Genomic DNA, 22,798 nt, shown 5'->3' with positions numbered 1-22,798 from the left:
AGTATTACATGATTCCACAGCTTCAGAGGCTGACACAGAATCCGCCCCATCCACAGAAGTGGGCTCCAGTCTTTGAGCTTTCCTCTTTTTTAAAAAAAAACAAAACAAAAAAAAAAAAGTACAGTTGTTTCTGGCACTTATGGGTCAGAAGAAAACCTTAAAACATGAAATGGAGTGTAACCTGCTGCAGCGTTTGAACGTTGTGGACTCCCACATCTGTCTCCACGACTTCACTCTGAAACGGAAAGGTGTCAAATGTCAACATTGCTAATGATTTCAAAGGTGCTCACTTGTGCTTATGCGACAATGCTAAATTCAGGTGTCATCTATTCTATTGCCAAAACACTCCACATTCTTCCCTGACAAGTAATATAATGTTATACGTCATCAGTTAAAAAATCTGCAGAGTGTTGAAAATTTAGGAGTTGAGTGAAAAAAGTCAGTTCAATATCAAAACTGTGCACTGATTGTATTGTCATGGTGGGAGTCAACTGCTGGTTCTTCAATACAGTCCTTTACGTTCCTTTTCTTAGTGTGTAAGCAGTGTTCAGTCTCTGAAGAAATGCTTGCATTTTTTTGGGTGATGTTGTTGTTTTGGGGGGCTGTGGTAAGAATCAAGGAAGTTTTCCTTCTGCCTTAACCTCTCTACCTAGAGACAATGCCTGAGGCACAGTTACTTTCTGGAACTGGACATTGGTGTTTTGGCTGAGATTCCTGAAAACCGGATTGGCTGTGTGGTGTTTGTGACTATCTCTGTTCCAGGACTATAGAATGAAAATAAACAAGTAGCACTAAGAATATACCTACGCTCCGTGTCACTGATTCCTCCTTCAGCAGGAAGCCAAACTAAGATGCCCTAATATCTGCTACTGTTCAGCAGAGGGGTGATGGTATTCATCATTTTCATTTTTAATTCAATAAAAACCTCTGCTTTTGAATTTATCCTAATCTGTTTTGGAATGTCCAGGTTGCCCCAGAAACTGGGTGCCTTGCTGCAGAATTTAGTTTCCCATTATGACAGGGTCTGTGGGGTGGAGGTGGGGCAAATCCATTACTCCATAGACTTCAGTGATTCTGCTGCCAAGTTTGCCAGTGAATTAGGCCCCAGTCTGCCTTCTGACTTGTATTGAAGTTGTTGAGTTACCTATATGTATGCAAAACTGGAATTTGGCCTGAGGAAAGACAGATTGGCAAGAGATTGAATGATGATGTGAAAAATTATTGGTATGTGTTCACCCTTCTTTAATTCTGCAGCCCCCTTTTAATTTCCTTTGTGGTGAATTTGCTTTGCTTTGGAAGCTGATAATATTGGCTATAATGATGCATAGTGAGAGCAGATGCTAAAGCATATTTCCCAATACACGGTTGGCAAATACAGCTCTATGCTGACTGGGAAAACATCTTTAGTCTCGCTTCTGGGTCTTTCCTAAGCACAGAGCAACTGAAGTTGGAAATTGAGGAAAGTTAAAAGCTTCTTGAGGTTCAGGCATTCATTTAAGCTCAATGCAAGAAACTCAGTACCAGTTTTTTCAGTGCCCCTGCTGATTTACTGTGGGGTGAGTTTGAATGCGCACTGTGGGTGTTGAGAAACTTTTATTGCATTTCTGTTGTTAAATGTAAGTCCATATCGGAGCTGAACTGGCTTGTAACTTTCTGAATTTTCTGCTGTAGTTAGGGTTGGTATGGACAGAAAGCTAGTCTGGTTAGACACACATAAATCAGTGTTTTTCTAGAAGTCTGTCATAGTGGGAAATGAGCAGCCACTTGATGGAAGTGGATAATATGAAAGCCTCTCCTACTGTAATTTAGCTTACTTCTGCTTGGCCTGCTTTGAATAAAGCTTCTGTAGTTGGCTGGCTGTTAACTTTAGTTTGGAGCCAGGAAACGTAGAGAGATGCTGCGGGGTAGAGAGTCCCGTGAACTCATAACAGTTTGCCATATTTTCCTTCCATATAGAGGGGGGGAAATTCCACGAGGCTCACTCCCCTTGTGACATATTCTGTCAGGGGAAACAGGATTTAGCGCTTATGGCAGAAACAAGTTTAGTCCCCAGAACTAGCAGATCCCCCAATATCCAGAACTGGCTCTGAGCCACCTGCCCCCTTCTATTCTGCTGACAGCATTGCTTCAGCTCTTCTCGCTGGGTCTCTTCCACTGTCTGCATCTCTTTGTTATGTATATGGGTCTCTCTAGTTTGATTAAAACTGGGATGACCAAGGATTCTGTGTGTTATTGCTGCTTTATTGATGTGGGTTTCCTTCACTCCAGCGTCTGTTGGAGGTACTCTGGGGAATTTACAATGCGGTTCTTTGCTAAGGTTTTACAGAGGGTCAGTTTTGTGGTGGACTCTGACATCATAACAGCACCAGTTCCTAAGGTGAGGTTATGATCCAGCTCATCCTGTGAAGTTTATCTGTGATACACTCTCACACAGATTGGCCTCTCTCTGTCTCTCCAGACACAGTGCCTGGATATGGGTCAGCTTTCTCCCTGTCTCTTCTTTCTTTCACTGCATTTTCGTATGTGTTCTAATTTTTCCATCATTATTGTATTTAGATTGTTCTAAGCCTTTAAGGAGGTGACAGAGTTATGGACATCTTCACATTTTTGCTTTATGGTTCCTTATACTGACATTTTGTGTGACTCCATGAAATTCAAACCCCCCAAGATTTGGGTGTATTTGTGTCTGTGTTGCATTGCCTCATGATGCAAATCAGTTATTAAATCTCATTTACAAATTATTTTATGCTCAGAAAAGTAGCAAAATGAACCTGGGGATAAAAATAGCTTCAAACAGAATTGTTGTCCTTTTGCTTTGATTAAACGATCTCACATTGCTAAGAACGACTAGCTGGTGTATTACTGACACAGATATAATAGAAGACCAGAAATGCACTATGTAAAGTTGCTGGCACTTATGCATTCTATCTCCACTCAGCTATTCCTTCCTTCCTTAGATAAAACCTGGAATATTCTTAATTTAGCAAAGCCATTTCTAACACAGCTCTTTTTAGAAGCATCACATCTCTCTGTAGGATGGAATTGTTCATTCTTTAGTTGTTGTTGTGCAATTTTTCATTGTCAGTTAATGTTGTCCCATAGTACAGGACTAAAGGATCCCTCTGGTAACCCTGTCATTACAGTGGTGACAACATTTAACTCTTCGTGGGATGGGGACTCCCATTTTATATGTATGTATTTATTTATTGGCAGTCGTCTCCCCTTTTGTTGGCCGTTAAATTTATATGGCATTGTCAGTAAAGAAAAAAAAGAAGGTCCATCACACTCTGAACAATAAAGGGAGCAACACTGTACTTTGACTGCCAGAAGCTGGGATGGACCACAGGGGATGGATCACTTGATAAATCGCCCTGTTCTGTTCATTCCCTCTGAGCATCAGCTTCCGACCGCTATCGGAAGACAAGATACTGGGCTAGATGGACCATTGGTCTGACCTGGTACAGCCGTTCTTATGTTCTTAACTGAAGGAATATGTTCTGGAATGATGTGTCTATAGGCAATATTAAAACTCACCTTGTGCAAATGTGCCATAGCGGTTGTTGGCTCCTGGAGGCTTCCCGGTGGAGAAGCTTACTCTCCTGGTGTGGGGTTGTATTTCACTTCCCACAAGTGACTCCCATAGTTGATCAACATATAACAATTGAGTTCTTGGCAGTGATCCTGGGCAGACTTACTAAGCAGCCCAACATGCTAACCTGGGGACAGATTCTTCTAAAGAATTCAAGGGGAATTTTAAAGAAATAAAGCCTAATTTGATAGGGTCTCTTTATGGCAGCACATTACGCCCGCCCTGCACCTGTGAAAAATTCCACAAAGCTTCAGGAGCTGGAGTCACTATTTCATCTCCTCCTTTCCTCCGCTCCATTGTGTACAACGGCTCTCTTATAATGTATGATAGGTTAGCTGGTACTTTCTGATTTCCAGTATGCTAAGAAGCGAATGGTTAGTGAATTTCACGGATCCATTTAATCAATCTGTGGATTAGTACTTTAAGAAGATCTAGGAATTTAGAGATTCATGACTCACACCGGGAAATCTGGCAATGTTTGTGTTTGAATTCTTACTTTTCCTTTAACTCTCATTAACGCAAGTATAAATTCTAGCATAGACGTGACACAGAAGCTTGTTCGTTATATCAAAACCCACGTTGCAGCCTAGGAATGATTAGCAAGAAGCATTTGTGTCCAGGAACAAATGTGCATGTCGTGTCTACCCTAGAATTTACAGCCATGTTAGTTAACAGGTGTTAAAATGCAACAAAAATGTCAGGTGTTAGACAAATGCTGGGTGGCCTGGGGAAATCATTTAATTTCTCTGCTTCAGTTCCCGGCTCTGTAAAATGGGGATAATACTTTCCTTCCTCACAGGGTGGTTTTGAGGCTCATTCATGGATGTTTGCGAGGTGCCTTGCTATCCATGGATGAAAGGGACTATAAGAGTGCAAATTACCGTTTACTTCAGGTACTGCATCCTCCAGACCTTATACGTGAAGCCACGGCATGGCTCCCCATCTTTGTGGAAATGCCGTGCTGCCTGTACCCCAGACGTTTCGGTGACCTAGACATCGAGGCTCGGATGACCAGCTAGGTGGCCGACGTATTCATAGGCGAAGGTGCAGTATTCGCCTGTGTCTTGTGGAAGTGCATAGGGGGTGGGGTGGAGAAAGGAGCAGGGGACCGCCTTTCCCCCACAATGCACCTGCATAGGGACTGGGCAAAATGCTATGGCTCTGATGGCGAGGCAGCTGGTTGCGCTGGTGCTACTTCACGGCCTCAAGGGGGTACAGCCAGCAAGAGTCCTCTCTCTGTGCCTGCTGCTTCTTGGAGGCAGACACTGCAGGGAGCGCCTTTCTGCAGCAAGTGTAAGAAATGCACCGTGCGCCCTGCAGGGTGCCCCCGCCTTGAGCGTGGGCAATGGGCATGGCTTTGTGGAGTGTGGCTGGGCTACCTTTAGGTGGTGGTGTGGCCGCTGCCATGCTAAGGCTCGTTCTGCACGGCACGCCAGCGTGCTTTACTGAGGCCGTTTTCTTGCTGCCCTTCAGCTGGCATATTTGCATTGGTTGGAGAACCTAAATCCTAGAGGAACACCCAGGCTTGGCTGCTAGAGCTCTCCCGGCCCTGTCTGACTACCAGGTGGCTACTAGCCAGAATTCAGCACCCCGTGTAAAGCTGATGATTTTCTCAGCAGCTACGTACGTGCAGCCATGTTACGGTCAACATGGCTTTAACTGAAGCGGGGTGGTGGGCGGTAACCATGGGCAAAACCGGGGCCTTTCGAAAGGAACGTCCATGCTGATTTGGAGAGGGGCTGTGTGTGTGTGTGTGTGTGTGTGTGTGTTAACCTCTCCTGGAGGTTGATTTGCATTGTACCCTTGCAGAATAGATTTCAAGCGGGTTTCTTCTGTAAGCATGTCAGTCATTCCTGGGTCTTACTGAACTTCCTTTTCAATTAGCATGTGAGACAGATGGTGGTTTGCCGTGGTATTTTTGACAGAACCAGCCGATTAAGGCTTGTCAGCTTTCCCAGCGCTGATGAAGTACATCTTTTAATATAAAAAAGTCCTTTTTTTTTCCTAATTGAATCTAATTGCTAATCTTTACCTTCTAATGCAAATCTGGTTTTAACCTGCTGTAATTAAGAATTTATAGTCTTGAGGCTGCAAAACTTTCAGATGTTACTTGGGCGGGTTACGGATGTTACGTAGCCTGAGGACGCTGCAGCATGCAAGCTATAAATGTAGATAGCAGATCCTGCCATAGCTGGTTCTGTCGGGCAGGCCGCCTTCACAGCATTCAGTGCACCTGAGACTTTGTCATCAATATTTTAATGTATCTTTTGTGCCACTGTAGCGTGGTAAAGGAAATGGCTGCAGTACTTTAGAATAAAATAGCAGCCGTTGACTTTCTGCTCGCTTCGGAGTTAAACAGCAATCATTATTCTAAATTATTCTAAATAGTTTTAAAAATAAATGGCTCTGTAGGACAGCTCCTTAATGCATTGGGACCCCGACGCCGGGAGGATTTATCCTGCTGTGTAGTCCCAGTGACTTCAGTGGGGTTAGCTGTGCATGTAAAGTTAAGCAGGTGTGTAGCTGTTTGCAGGTTTGGGGTTTAGGTGAGCAGCTGTGCATCTTGTTTGGTGCCTGATTTGAGCGTGCATTTACTGCAGGTGTATGTGTAGTTCAGGTACCTGCTGTAGCGAATGGGTCATTGTAGTAATTGGCATGCAGCAGCAGTGTGCTGCAGCAATAATTGTGCACTCAAACAGGCCCACAACTATGTGTGCATTTGGGTGTCAAACTTGTGTGGTAACGCCATTCTCACTGTAGGGAGAGAAGGGTTTGTTTAATAAAATCCATGCACCCATAGGATGTCCCTCACTAGTAGCATGCGTGTATGCATCACGTGGGCTGGAGCAGCCCACAGGTTTAAAGCTATGTGGCTAGATTCCAAATCTCAATGACAGTGGTGTAAATCCAGAGTAAGACTATTGACACCAAGGTGTACAGTCACTTTGGGTGAATTCAGTGTAACTAAAATCAAACCGTGGCTCTTTGGCGGGCTCCCCAAGTCCTTCCCACCATGAGCTGTAGAAGGCTCCTGGCTGGCATCCTGTGGGTTACTTCCACTTCATGAGACTTGCGGAGCCACTCAGCCCCTCTCTTCTGCAGCTGTCCCACAACCCCGGTGAGCCCTCTTGCTCCAAACGTGGTAGAAAAATTCTCTCTCCGCCCCAGACCTCACCTACTGATTTGGAGGCTGATGTTCCTTTTGTTTGCATTGTGATCTTCCTAAAATCCACAATTACTCAGTTGCCGCCTTCACTGTGGAGTTCCTTCTGCCGCCCCACAATAAGGATGCTGTATACCTTGGATGTCAGAATGTAGATTAAACATATATCCTTTAAGGAGTGATGGGAGATCCTAATCAAGGAACTGAGGTAGCTTCCTGACAGGCTGAGTGTGTATTATCCCGGCTGGCGGTAACGCTGGAGCACAGACAGATCTGGCCAGACAGCAGCTTCGTCAGCTCTGAAGTTTTTTGCCAGACACAGACAAACTGGTGCTGTGGGTTAAGAAAACCTTTTTGTATCCAATTGCCCAGGAGAGTGTAGTGCAATTCAATGTGAGACCTGTGCTGTTCTACATGCATGCCTTTTGATTGAAACCCCGGCAGAGCCTGTTATCTTGCATGTACGCAATCCCACATACTTCAGGGCTGCCTGAGTGTGGGAGTTGGGCTGTTCTTTGGGGATAATACAGCACTATGCAAGCAATCCTGCGTTAAGCACTACGGTCTCACAGTGAGGTCTGTGATTGGCCCATGGTACAAATGGGGAAACTGAGGCAGGGAAGACAAATGATCTAACTCCTGGCCACAAAGGAAGTGAGTCTCAGAACCAGGGGTGAGGGTTCAGGAGTTCCTGGCTCCCAGCCATATTCTCAGGTCACTAGCTTACACCCTTTGTGTAAATAAGATAAGCCCCATATTCCAAGGGGTACTGATAAAAATGTATTAGAATACAAAGTTTGGTCCTGGAAAATAAGATTCTTGCAAAAACATAGGCAGCTTTTTGCCCCCCTTCTGCTGGTTGGTGGAGTACCTGTCCTGCCCACACCGGTTTGACAGGAGTGTCATTTAAGCATGTGCCAGGTGTGTGCTTATTTATATTCTGCTGCAAGGGCCCCCGACAGCAGGTACCTGAACTACTGCACATACGTCTAGCACCAACAAGCGCAGTGCAGGAGGAGACAGATGCCGGAGGAAGGTGCCCCAACGCTGAGGAGATCAGCTTAGTAAAAGAGGTGAGTTTCGAGGAGTAATGTGGGCTTAGTGAAGTGGAAGTTCCAACCAGAAGGTTGTGGTGGAAGCAGCCGCATGGCCAGGCATGGGAGGAGATGGAGAGGGCAGGAGGGGACATGAGGCGGAGGAGGTGCAGGCTGAAATGGCATCGAGGCAGCGCGTGTCCGGGTGGGTTCTGAGCCTCTAGGGCGCTGGGTGTTCGTTGTGTTCACAAAGTTTAGTGCCCCGGCGGTTCAAAGGTTGAATGCAGTAGGTGGCCTGTTTGTGTTAGCACTCCTGCGCCTCGTGTTCCCTGCAGGCTAGGAACAGAACTGCTCTCCTGTTTAACACAGTGCAGTTTTAATCTCCTGTGTAGGTTTTCTCAGTCGTCTGCAGTTCATTGTAGGACACTGTACAGCTGGGAAAGATTGCGTAGATAGTACATAGTTTAAAATAATTAGCTTCTGCCTTGCAGGTTGGGCAAAATGCATAATCTTTCCCGGCATGCCTTGGAAGCAGTGATACTTTACACTTGCATGGTATCGTTCACGTGATGGCCTCAAAGCACTTTGTTAGACATCAGTAGCTTCACAGGAGCCTTCTGGAGCCGGGAAGGCTTACAGCTGAATGGACTAAGGCATAATATGTTTGGTTAAATGGGTGGCCCAAGCTGGCACAGTGAATCAATAAGAGAAATACGATAGGATGCAATGGTCCTGTTTCCCCTCTGAGCACCAAATATTCTGTCTTGAGAGCATAGAATCGTCAGCAGCCTCACGCAGGGAATAATCAAGGAGTTATCTCAATGGTTTAATGTGTCTTTATTATAGTTTCCTATAGTGTTGCAGCCACCTTCAAATAAAACACTATTCTACTCCTTTTAAATTAAATATATTTAGAGCTGGCTTTCTAGTTCCCAAGAACACTTGATCAATATCATAAAAATGTAATGAGTTACTATGTCAGCTTGACAGGTGTGTGGTGCAGCTGTTGTTTACAGATGGTGCAGGCTATGTGAAGTTCAGAGAAGAAAGAAAACAATGGTAGTCAGAGAACGAACTCTTTAAAAAGGAAATTAATGAAGCCAGAGGGCCTGTATATCTGAACGGAGAGAATTAGGGCTCAAAATCTAGCTGCTTATTAACGGTGTATTTGACTATAAGTACCCGGACAGCTGGACTTTGATCATCCAGAAAGGAAAGATTTCTAAGAATGGCCGTCATTTTCAAAGCCTCAATTTGTACAAATCCTAAAATCCATCCAGGGATACAGTCAAAAGAGCAGAATATTCTGGGCTGCACTAAACCACCCAGCTAGGACAGAAATAGATTCAGCAGTGTTCTCTTAACTACAGAATCATATTCTTTCTCTCTCTCTCTCTCTCTGAGGAGTAAAGACTCCACTCCCCGCCCCCACTCGACTTCACATGTCCTCAGAAACGCTATACTGTAGCAGGGGCATGCAAAAGGGGGGGATGCAAGTAGGGACACAGGCTCCCCCAATAACTGGCAAGGGCACAAATCTCCTCTGGCCCCAGGGAGGGGGCACAGAAGGTGCCCCTCCAAAAGAGGTCACGTTTTTATTCCTGTGCACGCCCGCGTTGCAGCAGCAATCCCTTTGGCAAAGGAATCTTTCAGATCTGTTCCTTGAATGCAGTAGTTGCTCCAGAGTGATTTGGTACATAATCAGCTGGGTACATATATAAAAGTGAATAGTAAAATGGTACTAAAGGCAATCCACTCTCCAGTTCTGGGTACGTTTTTGGATGAGATGTTAAAAGTGGACGTCAGACCTGCTGGGTGTAGGTGTCAATCTAGTGTGTAATGCCCTTTGAGATGCTGCAGGATAAAGGGTTCTACTAGATGTTACTATTTTTAGTTTCAATTGTGTATCTGCACTGCTCTCATATGGTCTAGCTGAGAGCAGATGTCTGTCTGGTGTGATTTAGGCCGTGTGAATTGGGTGCCAGCCCTTTATTTTCCCCTAGTATTTGGCCAGGAAGTTGAATTTGGTGATGGATGCAAACTGAGTGCTAGAGCGAAGCTGGCTCAGTGACAGCGCAATGGGAATGCGAGCATTAAGTTGTTATGCTTTGACCTTTACCAAAAGGGTGGTGTTCTCATTTGTACATTTTATGTCAATACATTTACTTTCCTTAACCCGTAGCACTCTGCAAGGGAGTGTACTCCCATCAACGCCTACCTTTTAGCCAAGATTTTCAAGAGTGGTTTTGAGTGCCCAACTTGAGACACCTCAAAGTGGCCCGATTTTTAGAGAGCACTGAGCAGTCAGGCCCCTTTAAGGTGTCGTCTTGAGTTGGGGACCCCAAAACACTAGTCATTTCTGAAAATCTGGGCCTCCATCGCTGTGTCAGTCGCTGAGCCTACCTCTGGTCCTGACTCCTTAGCACAAATGGCAACTCAAACTCCTTCACAGCTATTGAATCTTCAGCTCTAGGACCTTTCTCTCCAACAACCTGTTCTGCCTTCCTTCTCCACAGCTGCCAGACACTCCTGCAAAACCCCTGTCTCTTCTCCCCACTTCCCTACAAATGGTTCTGGGGCTGCTGTCTTTGCCAAAGTGGGAGAGGTACTATCTATCTTTTACGCAGAGTTGTTGCAGCCGTGTCGGTTACGCTAGCAGGCAGTGAGTTCAGCTGCACCCATTGACGGCAAGGAGTAACTTTTGTCCTGTAAACAGACTTCAGTTTTAACAGAATAAAGTGTTGCTGGAGAGGAAGGCATGATCTCGGCTGGGAACTTCTCAAGTCCAATCCTGGCTCTGACAAAGATGCCTTATCCTTAGCGTATGTGGCTATAGGTGGTCATTTAAGTTGTAGCTCAGAGAGCATTGTGATTAATGGATCAGTGTATGCACACTGGTTTGAAGGTGAAAAGTACCTTTCAGCTTATGTAGCAAAGTGGTACTGACATGGGGCTCAGAAGTTGTAGGTTCTAGTCCCACCTCTGACTCTATGGAACTCTTTCTCCTTCCATCTTTTGTCTGACTTGTCTATTTAGGTTCTACATTCTTTGGGTCAAGGATGATCTCTTACCATGTGTTTGTACAGTGTCTAGCATGGCAGGGTCATGAACTCAGTTGGGGCCTCCAGGCTCTACACTAATACAAGTACTTAGTGCTAAATATTCTATTTTAAATGATAATCCCTGATAATGAAGTTTTTTTTCTCCAGTTACCGTCCTGTAGCATAGCTGATCTTTGGGAGGCTGGCAGGTGAGAAAGACACAAGAGTGGGCAGAATGGCACCTGCTAACAGTATAGTTACTGATGAACCATGCACTTTTCAGATAACCAACATTTTTCTTGGAGGAAAAGGATTATCTAAATGTCAGTGGAATAGATTCGTGTAAATAACCAGTTTTTGATCTGTGCTGAATTGGATGCGGGTGGCAGGGGGAGTTTTAGGTTGACCCAAGCCGAAATTGTTTTTGAATCTTTTGCCAAAACAAAAAAATTAAATTTTGTTGTGTTTTGTTTTGGGTCAAATGAAACTTTTCCTTTTCGTTTTTGAAGTTTTTATACTTTTTTGATTAAGTGGAAGTAAAATTTAAAACAAAAAGTTGCTCTGAATTAAAAAATCAAAACATTTAATTCAGATCACATCACAGCAAAATGTTTCCGATTTTCAGAATTCCTTTTCTTTCTGACACAAATTCACTAGAATGTTTTGGGCTGCCCAAATATGCATTTTCAGTGAAAAAAGATTCCTTTGGAAAATTTGCAGAGCTCAAAGTGGAAAGGAGCGAGTTGCTTTATCTACTACAACCTGTCTCTAGCCTGTTAAGAATGCAAACTAATAAGTAAGTTCCTTCCTATTAAACATCGACTTGTGAAATACACTGGTTTTTTAAAGAAGTGCTTTTGTTACCACCTAAGGTTAACTCCCCATTGCTAAACAGTGTTGTCTGAGAGCTATTAATAAACCAGTCTTTCCACCCCTGTTCTTAAATGCCAGCAAACAAAGCGTGCATTTATTGTAAATCTTTAGTGACTTTCTATTTCCTTGTTGTAATTGAAGTTTCTGTGATTCATGCACAGTTTATTCTGTGGGCCAACTTTTCAAACAATGGCTTGTGGCTATGTCTTCACTGCAAAAAAAAAAAAAAAAAAAAAGGATATATCCTAAGTGTCGGGTATAGAACTAGCTACAGTGAGGTAGAAATTACCTGTGCCTTATCTCCATTAGGATTGTACAGCAAATTAGCTTTGTTGGGAAGATGACAGTGAAGACATACTCTGTAACTGTGTGAGTGAACACAATTCCTGCATTTGTGTTTACTGGTGTAATTAGGCATGCAAATATTGCATTCATGTATATGCATGTACAGTGCCTAACACAGTGGGGCCCTGGTTCCTGCACATGTGGATCTGACTGTAGAATCAAGGCCTTAGATTGTAAACTCTTTGGGGCAGAGACAGGGTCTTTTTACAGGCTCTCACATTTATATAAGTGATCCTGGGAGACAAGATTTCAGAGCAACGTATGTTGCTTGTAAGGTACTTCTGTGTGAAAAGACTAACGGGGAACCAAATACAAATTGTGGAACAAAAGATAAAGTGGTGGCGGCTTGTAGATAATGAAGTTAATCTGAGACTGAAGGATGAGGTTCTGTGGAGATTGGCCAATGGCCCAACCAACCATGATGATACCAATGAGACTTTGGGGAAAAATATCCAAATGCATTACAGCTTGGCCATAGAGAGCATGTGTACTAACAAAAGAAGGAAAATGTCATGGCAAGGCAACGTGGTGGCGGTCCAATGATGTGCAGGAGGCAGTGGAGGAGGCGGAGGAAAGGTTTAAGTGATGGCAGAAAACGAGAATGGTGGAAAGTTATAAGGAGTGCAAGCTGGTAAAGAAAATGGCAAAAAGAGTGGTTTCAGAAGCTAAGGGTCAGGCATTTAAAGCCTTATGCACAGGGCTACTCAAGAAGAAGAGGGAGAAAGGAATCTACAGATTAGCTAAGATTAGGCAAAGAAGCACAGAGGATTTGGAAGCTGTGAAGCGTATGACAGAGCGCCTAGAGAATTGTTACGGTGATGCCTGTGGTCGCGCAGTCTGCCGGAGAGACATGTTCAGACTATCATGGATACGTACGAGGGTAGTGTGACGGCAGTGAGAAGCAGCTGCGGCTACAGAGACTCATTTCATTGTAAGGATAGCTCTACGTCACGCATCAGCCTTCAGGTCATTCCTATTTGTGATTGTACTGGACATATTGATGCAAGAGATTAGGAGAGAGGCTGCGTGGAGTGTGCTTTTTGCCAGTTTACATTATGTTGTGCTGTGAAGATAAATATGAACTGGAAAAGGACCCAGAACTGTGGAAGGCTGCGTTAGAAGAATGGCTGACAAATCAGCTGACAAAAGGCTGAAATCAGCTGACAAAAGGCTAAATACACACGATGCTTCATTGAGAGGGACAATGAGAAGTCAGTAAAACAGGCTAGGATGGCGTTAAAGTCTGTGCAACAATTTGAATGCCTCGGTTGAGGCATGATGGGGACGTGGATGTGGATGTTAGCAGCCGCATGGAGAGCGCTTGGTGTAAATGGAGGGAGTTGACGGGAATTCTCTGCAGTGGAACATGCCAAGTAAACTAAAGAGCAAAGTGTGTAAGATCATGATTAGGCCAGCCATGATGTCTGGGTCAGAATGATTGATTGCCAATGAGGAATCGAGACCAACCGCTATTTCACACTGCCAAAATGAGAATGCTGAGGTGGATGAGAGCTACCCAATGAAACGGTACCAGCCGTGATGCAACTAGCCCCCATCCCGGAAAAGCCGAGGGCATATCGACTGACATGGCTGGGTCACGTGAGATGATGAGATGTGGGGTATGATGGCCAAAGAGTTCAAGAGCTAGTAGTCAAGGGACAAAGACCATGAGGAAGACCTAGAAAATGGTGGTTGAGATGCTGAAGAAGGAAAGTTGGTGTCAGGTGAGACGACACATTTGACAAGAATGCTTAGAGACGAAGATCGAGCTGCTGACCTTCATTGATTGGACCAAGTGAAGGCAAAGAAGAAGAAAGGCAAGCCAGTGCTACTGTCAGACTGGTACTACAGCAAGTCAGCCAAGAGGGCTAGCTGAGTTGTGCTAAAGTAGGTTGATTAACTCTATAAAGTAAACAACAGTAATAGGGCTAAATCTTGGTCTGAATGAAATAAGTAGTTTTACTACTGACATCAGTGGGATCAGGCTTGACCCATAAAGGGCAAACAGAGTTTTAAGTGAATGGAGTAAAAATAGTAAAGTATGCAACTGAATGCTTGAGAAACACTGAGATAAAACATGGGTGATGTTTACTGCCAGAAAAGGGATTAGAGTAAGAAATGATCAATATGCCAGGGAGGTAGTAAAATGTGATAAATGTCAGGCAGCCAAGAGAATAATCCCTTAAATGAGAGTTTTATAAAAGAAACATAGATTTAAGTTTACCTATCAAAAAGTGCAAAGACTTAATGGCATATAGATGTTTACAATTGTTTTTCATATTTACACTATCAAGGACATATGGAGTAACATTTATTTCTAGCACCTTCAATCAGTGTACTGTGTGTTTTTTATTTTTAGCTAACATTCCATTTATACATTGTGGAATAGTATTCTAATGAACACAGTCCCTTCTTTGTTTTCTCTCTTTCTCTCTCTCTAACTTGTATAAAATTCTGCTGCGGTGCTGTATGCAGTCTTGGTATGCTAAAGATGGCTTATAGCAGTTTTTACTATTTAATTTTAGAAATCTAATCATCGTGCATCAGAACCATAATCTTTCTAATGTGTTTTGTGCAAACAGCCTGGCTGACTGCAGAGTTTTATTGGCTTTGGGCGTACGTTCATTTTTCCAGAATTAAGGAACGTGACATTATAAAATGCCCTGTATATTTCACAACACACCATTCTCTGACACCTGTGCTACTAACATGAACATGCAGCCTACTGTGTTGGGAAGTACCAGGGGATGCTGCAGAGGAGTAAAATATAACTGCAACTTACTTAAAAAACAAACAAAAAACATGCTGAATGTCCCCTGTGTCCTGCTGAGTAGTGTCATTAGCACATCCTGACATGTCATCTTTAACATAATTGATACACCTGATAGTTACTGCTGAATTATGGCCTTTGATCTCTTTGATGAATGAAGAAATGGAGTAATACTGTATTCTTAGGTGTGACCTTTTAAATATTTAATGTAGTGCAGTAGTGATAAGCCTCCCTTTTGGTACACAGCTAATGGATGCATTTTGCTGTTTTGTTGTTGCTGTTTTTGCTAGAAACTGCAATTCCCATCTATGCAAAGGACATCAGTGACGCTTTGAGGAAAAAGTTTGTTTTTCTTTCTGGTGAGTATGGTAAATTCTCCCATGTTCTCTGTGTAAAGTAATTAAATTGATTGCATGAACCTATGCAAAATGATACTATACGTAGGAGATTGCTCATCAGGTAATCTCCAGTGCCGCTATAAGTGTTGTTAATAAAACATTGTGGAAGTTTGAAAGACCGTCTTAGGTTTCTTTTTCAAGCCATGCTATAAAATATTCGACTCTTCGTTAAAGGATTAACAAGTATGCTGCTTTGAAATGTAGTATTTTTCTATAGGCTTGTGGCCAGTTTACAAGTATTAACCCTTTTATTCCTGACTTCTTTGCTGTCACATCCAAAGTATACCACATAGAGATTAAGGGAGACATGTGGTTTTAAAAAAACCCCCAGTGTCTAATAGTTTTGATCATTCTAACTCTTAATGTGGGAAATGTGCAGATGAAACCCAAGGTAGAATTTGGCTCATAATACTGAAATGTTGTAGGGGCCAATCCCCAGGTCCTTTCTTAGTTTTTCACCTGGTCCTTCCTGAGGAAAGTTCCTACCTGAAGATAGTTGCTCTAGAAAATTGTGTCCGATTTTCAAAAGTGATCTAGGCACTTTGGGTACATTGATGTTGGAATAAAAGACCGCAGCTGGGGCTGGGACTGCCCTGGGCTTGTGGGGCTTGGGCTCCAGGCCTACACGTTGCCGTTCAGACCCTCCTCCCTCACTGGGTCCCAGAGCTTGGGCTCCAGCCTGAGCCTGAATGTCTACACAGCAATTTTACAGCCCCACAGCCCAAGTCCCGCTGACCCCGGCAAGCCACAGGTGCTCAATTACTGTGTTAGACATACCCTCGGAAGCTTAAGGGTAACATTTTCAGAACGGCCTAAAGACCAGATTGTTTAAGGTAATTAGGTGCCTGCTGGGATTTTCAAAAGCACCTAGGCCCCTATCTGCATTTTAAGGCACTTAAATACCTTTAAAAATTGGACCTTACGTGACTTAGGACCCCAAATCTCATTGGCTCCCAAGTGTCACTCAGAAAACGGGAGCTGGGGGCTTTTGAACATCATACCTGAGATCTATAGAATTTATTAGCAAATGACGATCTTCCTGCAGAATTTTTGAAAATTCTCTCCCTGTGTAGGCTGCTTGTCTCTCTCCCCACTCCAGGAAGGATGGACACCCTGCCTAGATCAGGTCCTTTCCCTCAGGGCTTCGTGTATTGGAGGCACCAACAATCTTTCACAAAAGCCCAAGAGTAAACCGTTCAACACAGATCCAACGGTTAAATAGTTTCCTTGACCCAGGCCATCCTTGCCAGATCCTCCCTGCTTCTGGCAGGTCTTCCCCAGTCTTCCTACAGGCCATCTGCCTTGGAGTCACCCTGCCCCACAGCCTACCACAGGAATCAGCCTGCTTCCTGTAGCCCTCCACCTCAGCTGATCTCTTTATAGGAATCACCGAACCCTTTCCTGGTAGATCTGATAATCCGCTCTACCTGGCCCCAACGCTTGTTCTTAAAAGTGGTGCAGAATCATGCTGGCTGGCCTCTGACCTTCACAGGAGCAGACCACCCTGCTATATGGAATTCCATAGGATGGTTCCCAAACCTTATGGAAAGCGTATGATTTTCTCGTCAGTTTAAGGATCCTGGAAAACATGGAGCTTTTGGATTGGGTCATCCAAGATTTTCTCTCCAACACTTCCATGTAGCAGTACAGAGCTGTATGTTCTCACCAGCATGTGTCAATAACACCTTCTTGGTACTGCAATAAGGATACATCCCAATGACAAAATCCTGCCCTGTGTTGCACAGGTGCAAAGATGAAATAGGAGGATGAAAGATGCCAGGATTCTCTCCTCCCCATCCCCACAGCACACTCTGAAAGCAACTGGGGAGGAGTTCATCAACGCAGGCTCATGACATTGGGGTATAATGCCAGTGTTGGCAGCAGAGGTTAGGATGAGCCTCCGTGCCCCAAATCACCCTTTTTGATATTTGTAAGATGTGTTTGGAACCGTTAATATGGGCAGAACCTGCTTTACTTCCTTATCCCTACCCTCAAATCTACAAGGCTCAAAAGGGAACAGGTAGGATTAGTCTGTAGATGTTCATAGAATCATAGAAGATGAAGGTTGGAAGGAACCTCAGGAGGTCATCTACTCCAAACCCCCTGCTCAAAGCAGGACCAACCCCAACTAGACCAACCCAGCCAGGGCTTTGTCAAGCTGGGCCTTAAAAACCTCTAAGGATGGAGATTCCACCACCTCCTTAGATAACCCATGTTAAAAATATGGGTCTTACTTATAAGGGGCCTATTTGACTAGCCATGTGTTTTAAATTGTGTACATAGGGGTGTTTGGCATGGTTTCTAGACAAACTGTATAGAAAAGCACTGTTCTGTTACTTGTAGGTGGCCGAGGGAAAGAGAATGGTTGGATCATCACATTTCCTGAAAACTCCCATTTCAATGACGTGTCTGAGGAGGTTCTAACGAAAGTCTTAACATACTTAACTTCGGTCCCAAGGTATGGTGCTGCTTTCTGCTTTTGTGCTTCGTTGGTGGAGGCTCTGATCTGTTCTGGTATTGGGCATGTGAACTGTGGTACAAGTTCACCGTTGTGAATGAAGCTAGTTTGAGAGAGAAAATGACCCAAAAGATCTCATGATGTTGAGCCGTAGTGTTCCATTGGTATTTCTTATACCAAGAACTGCCACCAATAATAAAAAGTAGATTTTTGTCTCTATGGGTTGCCAGGCGGTTGGTTTCATAAACCTACTGATGAAAATGATGAATGGAACCACTATACTTAACTTTAGATGGGTGTCAGCACTCAAAAATGATATGCCACTGGTGAGTCATTTGGGTTATATTTTGCGCATGCAAGGGGAGAGTATATTAATTTGGAAAAAAGAGAAATACACCCAGAGAAGTAAAACAACTAAAGGAACAAAGCCATTTGGTTTAGTACCTTTCCAGATCATTCCCTAGCTCTCCTGGTGCTGTGCTGCGTTTTCTAGTACTGTTTTTCTCTAGCAATGTTTATTAGTGGATGGTCTACCAGTCCCACAAGGTAGTTATACTAGGGTTAATTGATCTGAACAATTTCATGCTCTGTAGACTGGGTGAAGTTACCTGGTATGCTTAATCTCTTTTTAAACAAATATCACCTGTTTTGGCAAACGACTTGCTGCAGAGTGAAGACAGCTGGCTGGAAAAGTGCTTAGTGTTTTCTCACAAACTCAAAGAAAGAGTCACTGGGCTCTTGTGCCCTATTTAATTCTTGAGTGACTTGTACTCCTCATCTACCCTCATCAGAGTTGTGCTGACAGCAGAGCAAACTTCCAGTGCAGCTAGGTTGTAGGCAGTGTTGTTATAGCTGCGTTGATCCCAGGATATTAGATGGCACCAGCTGGCCACCAAGAGAAGGGATATGCTAGCACAGCCTTCCCAGTGGATCTGGGTGCATGCAAACAGAACCTTGCAGTGTCTGGCTGTGAAGCAGCCTCTGCAAGTTGATTTGGAGGCTCCATTTCCATCTCTAGTCATTTCTCTTCTCTTGTTTCCCTTACTTGCCTCTTCCTCCTGCTTTATCTCCCACTCAATTCCTCTCCTCTTCTCATTGCCTCCCCTTCATATCCTTTCACCTCCTCCTCCCTTCTCCTGTATTTCTTCCTCTTCTCTCTCAAACTTTGCTCAGGTTTTTCTGTCTTCACTTCACACATTGCCAGGCAGCTTCGTAACAGGCGATTGTTGAAACTTGGCATTCATGGGAATCATGTCACGGCAAGATGTTTTTTCTGGGTCTGTTGACAGTAGCTGTAATGCTTCTCTGGTGGGGATGGGGTGTTGCATGTGACTTTATGAGTCCACTACCCATACCTTGTTGATTTCTGCAGGACTGTATGCTGAATGCAACATCTGCTGTCCTCTACTATTATTGCAAATACATACAAGGTTATAAAATTACATTGAATATTCTGTATTTTTAACCTATTCCATATGAAGCCGTATTGAAATCAATGAGGACTATCTGACTGATAAAGATTCAGACATAAAGCTGGCATTTTATTTGTAGTGACGCATACAGCCTGTTTCTCTAATCTTCCTGTGATTCGAAAGCCACTTTTGATTTTTGACTTTAATAATCTGATGCTTTGTATCCCTGTGGAATCTAAAACTTTGTGATGCACGGGTGCAGGGAAAGGAGCAGCTATGTAGCACACGGATGAGAGCCTTAATGCTGTAGATGATCCTGCAGACAGACCTGCCTGTGCAGTGCCCCTATTGATTACAATAGGCAGAGATCTGCCCCTACAAAGCCAGTTGAAGGATCAGGGCCCCGGACTTGGTCCATAAATCCTGTAAGGAGATAATGATGGGCTTTTCCCAGAGCCCCACATAGAGTTAGTTGCAGGTGCATAACATCCTGACCCTTCTTATTGTCAGATCACACATTTGACCTTTGAACTGGCACGTACTTCTCAAAGTACACACACAGCTCCTCTCACTGCACTTCAAGAAGCAAGTATCTGCAAACCTAAAAGGGCTAAATTTCTGATATATTAGTGGTATTGATAGGGGGATCGAGTAACCTTTCAGCTATACTGTTTGTGGACCTGTACATTGTGGATATTCGCTGTAACTAGCTCTCTCCTTAATAGTCTTTACTATTTTGGGAGACAGATTTCATCAGTTTCAGTGAAAGGGAGTGGAATGCATATGCCTGGCCAGGATAGGGGATTGGGTATGTGGGTGTCGTAAGTATTTTTTCACCCAGCAGGGTGAGTGCAGAGAGGGAATGCTATCCTGTAGTCAGAGGTAACGGGTGTAGGCATTGACAGTATGTAAGAGACTTAAGCATGTGTATGCTGTGTGTTGCATTATCCCCAGCTAGAACAGACTGAAAATAGGAGTTAAATAGAGTTGCTACCATAATAATTTCTCTTTTCGAATACATAGTACAGTCAAGATAAAGCAGCAAAATGAAGTCAGTACAGCTGCCTTCTGAGTTGTGTATAAAAGTAACTAATATGACTGCTCTTTGCTTACATGGAGGTTGACCTCATTTATGCATGAAGATGTGCTTGCAGGGAAGAGCTGTCTGGATACACTAGTAATAAGGGGAGGGAGGAAAGGATGTAAAACAATAACCTTGATTATACAGACTACATGTATTTCATTTCAGAATTCCTGTTCAGTAAAATAAGATAAGATAAGTATATTCTCTGGTTGCTAACCCATGCTGAAGCCTATGCCACCATATCTACGCTGTTATTGTTACCCATGCTAGCTAGATTAATGCTAATGCAGGTATGCCCACCCACCTTGTAGAACAGACATACACTTAAAGGGTAGTAACCAGATTCCTTGATATGGTTGCACTTGTATCATAGACGGTAACTTGCCTGAAGACTTCTGTCATTCCCAAGCATGTAGAACTACAATAGTGCTCAGTTATCTATTAGGGCTGGGATTTTTCAAAGGAATTTAAGGAAGTTCTTAGGTTCCTTTGCAAATTCCAGCTCCAAAGTAATGTGGCTTTGTAAGGAACTTTCCAAACTGCACCCATGGTCCCCTCAAGTGCAAACGAAATTGCCGTTGAATAGGAGCAACTTTGCGTGTTTCTGCTGTCAAACTTGCTATCAAATAATAACGAGGTAGGTTTGTTGAGTTTCTTTCTGGAACCAACTGTAGAAAACAGTTTCAAATGGAATTTTAGTGTTTATGAAGGTGCCAGATATATTGTGTTCTGGGTATTTTTGATAACTTTGTTTTTCTGGGACTTCAATGGCTTGCTCTCAAAATGTTACTAGCTATGTGGTCTTCTCTTATCTTGTAGGCAATATGAATCTGACACAAAATTTATCCTAATCCTGGATAGAAGATTGGATACGTGGATGTCTGTCAAAATTACTCTCCAGAGGATAGCAGTAAGCCCTTCTTATTGTTAAATGTTTTGGTAAGGTATTAAGTCATCATGTACATTGTTTCAGATTTTGAAAACATCAGTAGCCCAGACCTGTGAACTAGTCTCTCTTACAAGATATTTCTATGGCCCTTTTCACCATAGTAAATGCAAATATTATTTTGTATCTAATTTGTATGCATATATAAGCTGTTTGAGCATCCACTTGGTTATTTGCCTGTGCTCCTGCAGATTAGTCACACAGCTGTGTACACATTATTGTACCCTGCTTGTGGGGTTTGATATTTAGACCATCCATTTCTGCACATATTCTACACGTAGGTTCTAGTTTTTAGCAGCAGATGATTATTTTACCCTTAATTGGGCAATGTTTTATTTACTGCAAAATAGCCTTCAGAATAGTTCTCTCCCTCCCCCCCTAATTTTTATATATAAAAAAAATCAGGAAAAAAACTATTTTGATGGTTATGTGTGTGTGCAGGTATATGACTGTAGACGGTATTCAAAATGGTACAGGGATTGGGACCCAGCCCTCACTGCAGACACATCTTAGTCCTGCATGGATCAGCCTCACAAACAGCTACTGAGAATGTCTAGTAACTGCCACACGCTGTTCTGGATGGTCTCGATTCTTCCAGCTGACTTGCCCTGCCCTGCTCTCTGTGAGTGTGCAGACACAATATCCAGCTAAGATCCATGTTTCCTTCCCATTGCTTCTCTCCTTCTCTGGAGAAACAAAGTCAAATGCTGCCATATAAAGCATGTGGGTACAGATATATGCACATAAAATGTCTTTTTTAATTAACGAGAACAGATGTACCATCAGATGCTGAACATATCTCACAAGTAACACTTTTTTCCTCCACTAGCCAACAGTACGTGGTCTTTTGCAAAATTAAAATGTGGTCTAAAAGTGCTACGTTGGTGTATATAAAAATTCCCTTTTATAATGAATGGAGGCTGTACTAGAGAGCTGGCAGTGAGAGGCCAGATCGAAACTGATCTTGCTACAATGGGAGGTGAAAAGAAATGTTCTGAAAATGTCACAATCATCATCGTGGTCTCCTCCAGTAATACGAAGAGGCACTTCAGATGAAGAGCTGGATACGCAAACCCAGCTGACAGAGAATGAGGCAAAGACACTTTATCAAGAAGGGAGTGTATAAATTAGGCCACTTTGTACCGAAGTCTCATTGGGCTGGCTGATTCTCTGTCAGGATAGATCTTAAGCATGAACAAGTGTTCAACCATTGGCTATTGCAGAACATGGCATTAAGGACATTTTTGCTGATAGGCATCCAGTGGAAGTAATTGTATTTTTGAATAGTTACAGTCAGTCACGACTGTCAGAGTCCAGTCCAGTTGTCTTCACACAGGCAACGCTCGCATTGATCCCCATGAGAGCTTTTTCTGGTTCAGAACTGGGCCTTGAATGGCATTCTCCATTTAAATAGCTTGAAACCAGTTTTTTGGAATGAGAGCTATATTGGCCTGTCCTGATTTAGCTTTCACCAAAGTTCCTGTCCGTTTCCATTTAATTTTAAATGATAAGTGAGCATCTGATCTCACAAGACACACACTGCATATTAACTTCTGCATCCACAGACAGACCTCGTTTTCTCACTGTGTAGCCAAGCATTTAAGGCAGTGCTGTGCGCAAACAATACAGAGACACCCCATGCGAGTAAGAATGAACGACAGAAAAATCCATATGCACAAAGTCTT

At 43.3% G+C, this 22,798-nt stretch overlaps 1 protein-coding gene across 1 annotated transcript in view; it reads left to right on the top strand.

Moving 5' to 3' along the window:
• MCF2 (MCF.2 cell line derived transforming sequence) overlaps positions 1-22,798 on the top strand; it is a 95,907-nt gene that overhangs the window by 5,162 nt on the left and 67,947 nt on the right. Inside the window, exons 2-4 of the mRNA XM_067548082.1 lie at positions 15,106-15,174; positions 17,557-17,671; positions 20,987-21,077. Of these exons, the coding sequence (XP_067404183.1) occupies positions 15,106-15,174; positions 17,557-17,671; positions 20,987-21,077 (275 nt within the window). The remainder of the gene's footprint in view (positions 1-15,105; positions 15,175-17,556; positions 17,672-20,986; positions 21,078-22,798) is intronic.

This window comes from Emydura macquarii, unplaced genomic scaffold, assembly GCF_026122565.2.
Source record: "Emydura macquarii macquarii isolate MOO-44397 ecotype Brisbane River unplaced genomic scaffold, CSIRO-AGI_Emac_v2 contig_1253, whole genome shotgun sequence".
NCBI lineage: Eukaryota > Metazoa > Chordata > Testudines > Chelidae > Emydura > Emydura macquarii.
Note: the sequence above shows the minus strand (reverse complement) of the source record. Positions and strands in the feature narration are given on the sequence as shown.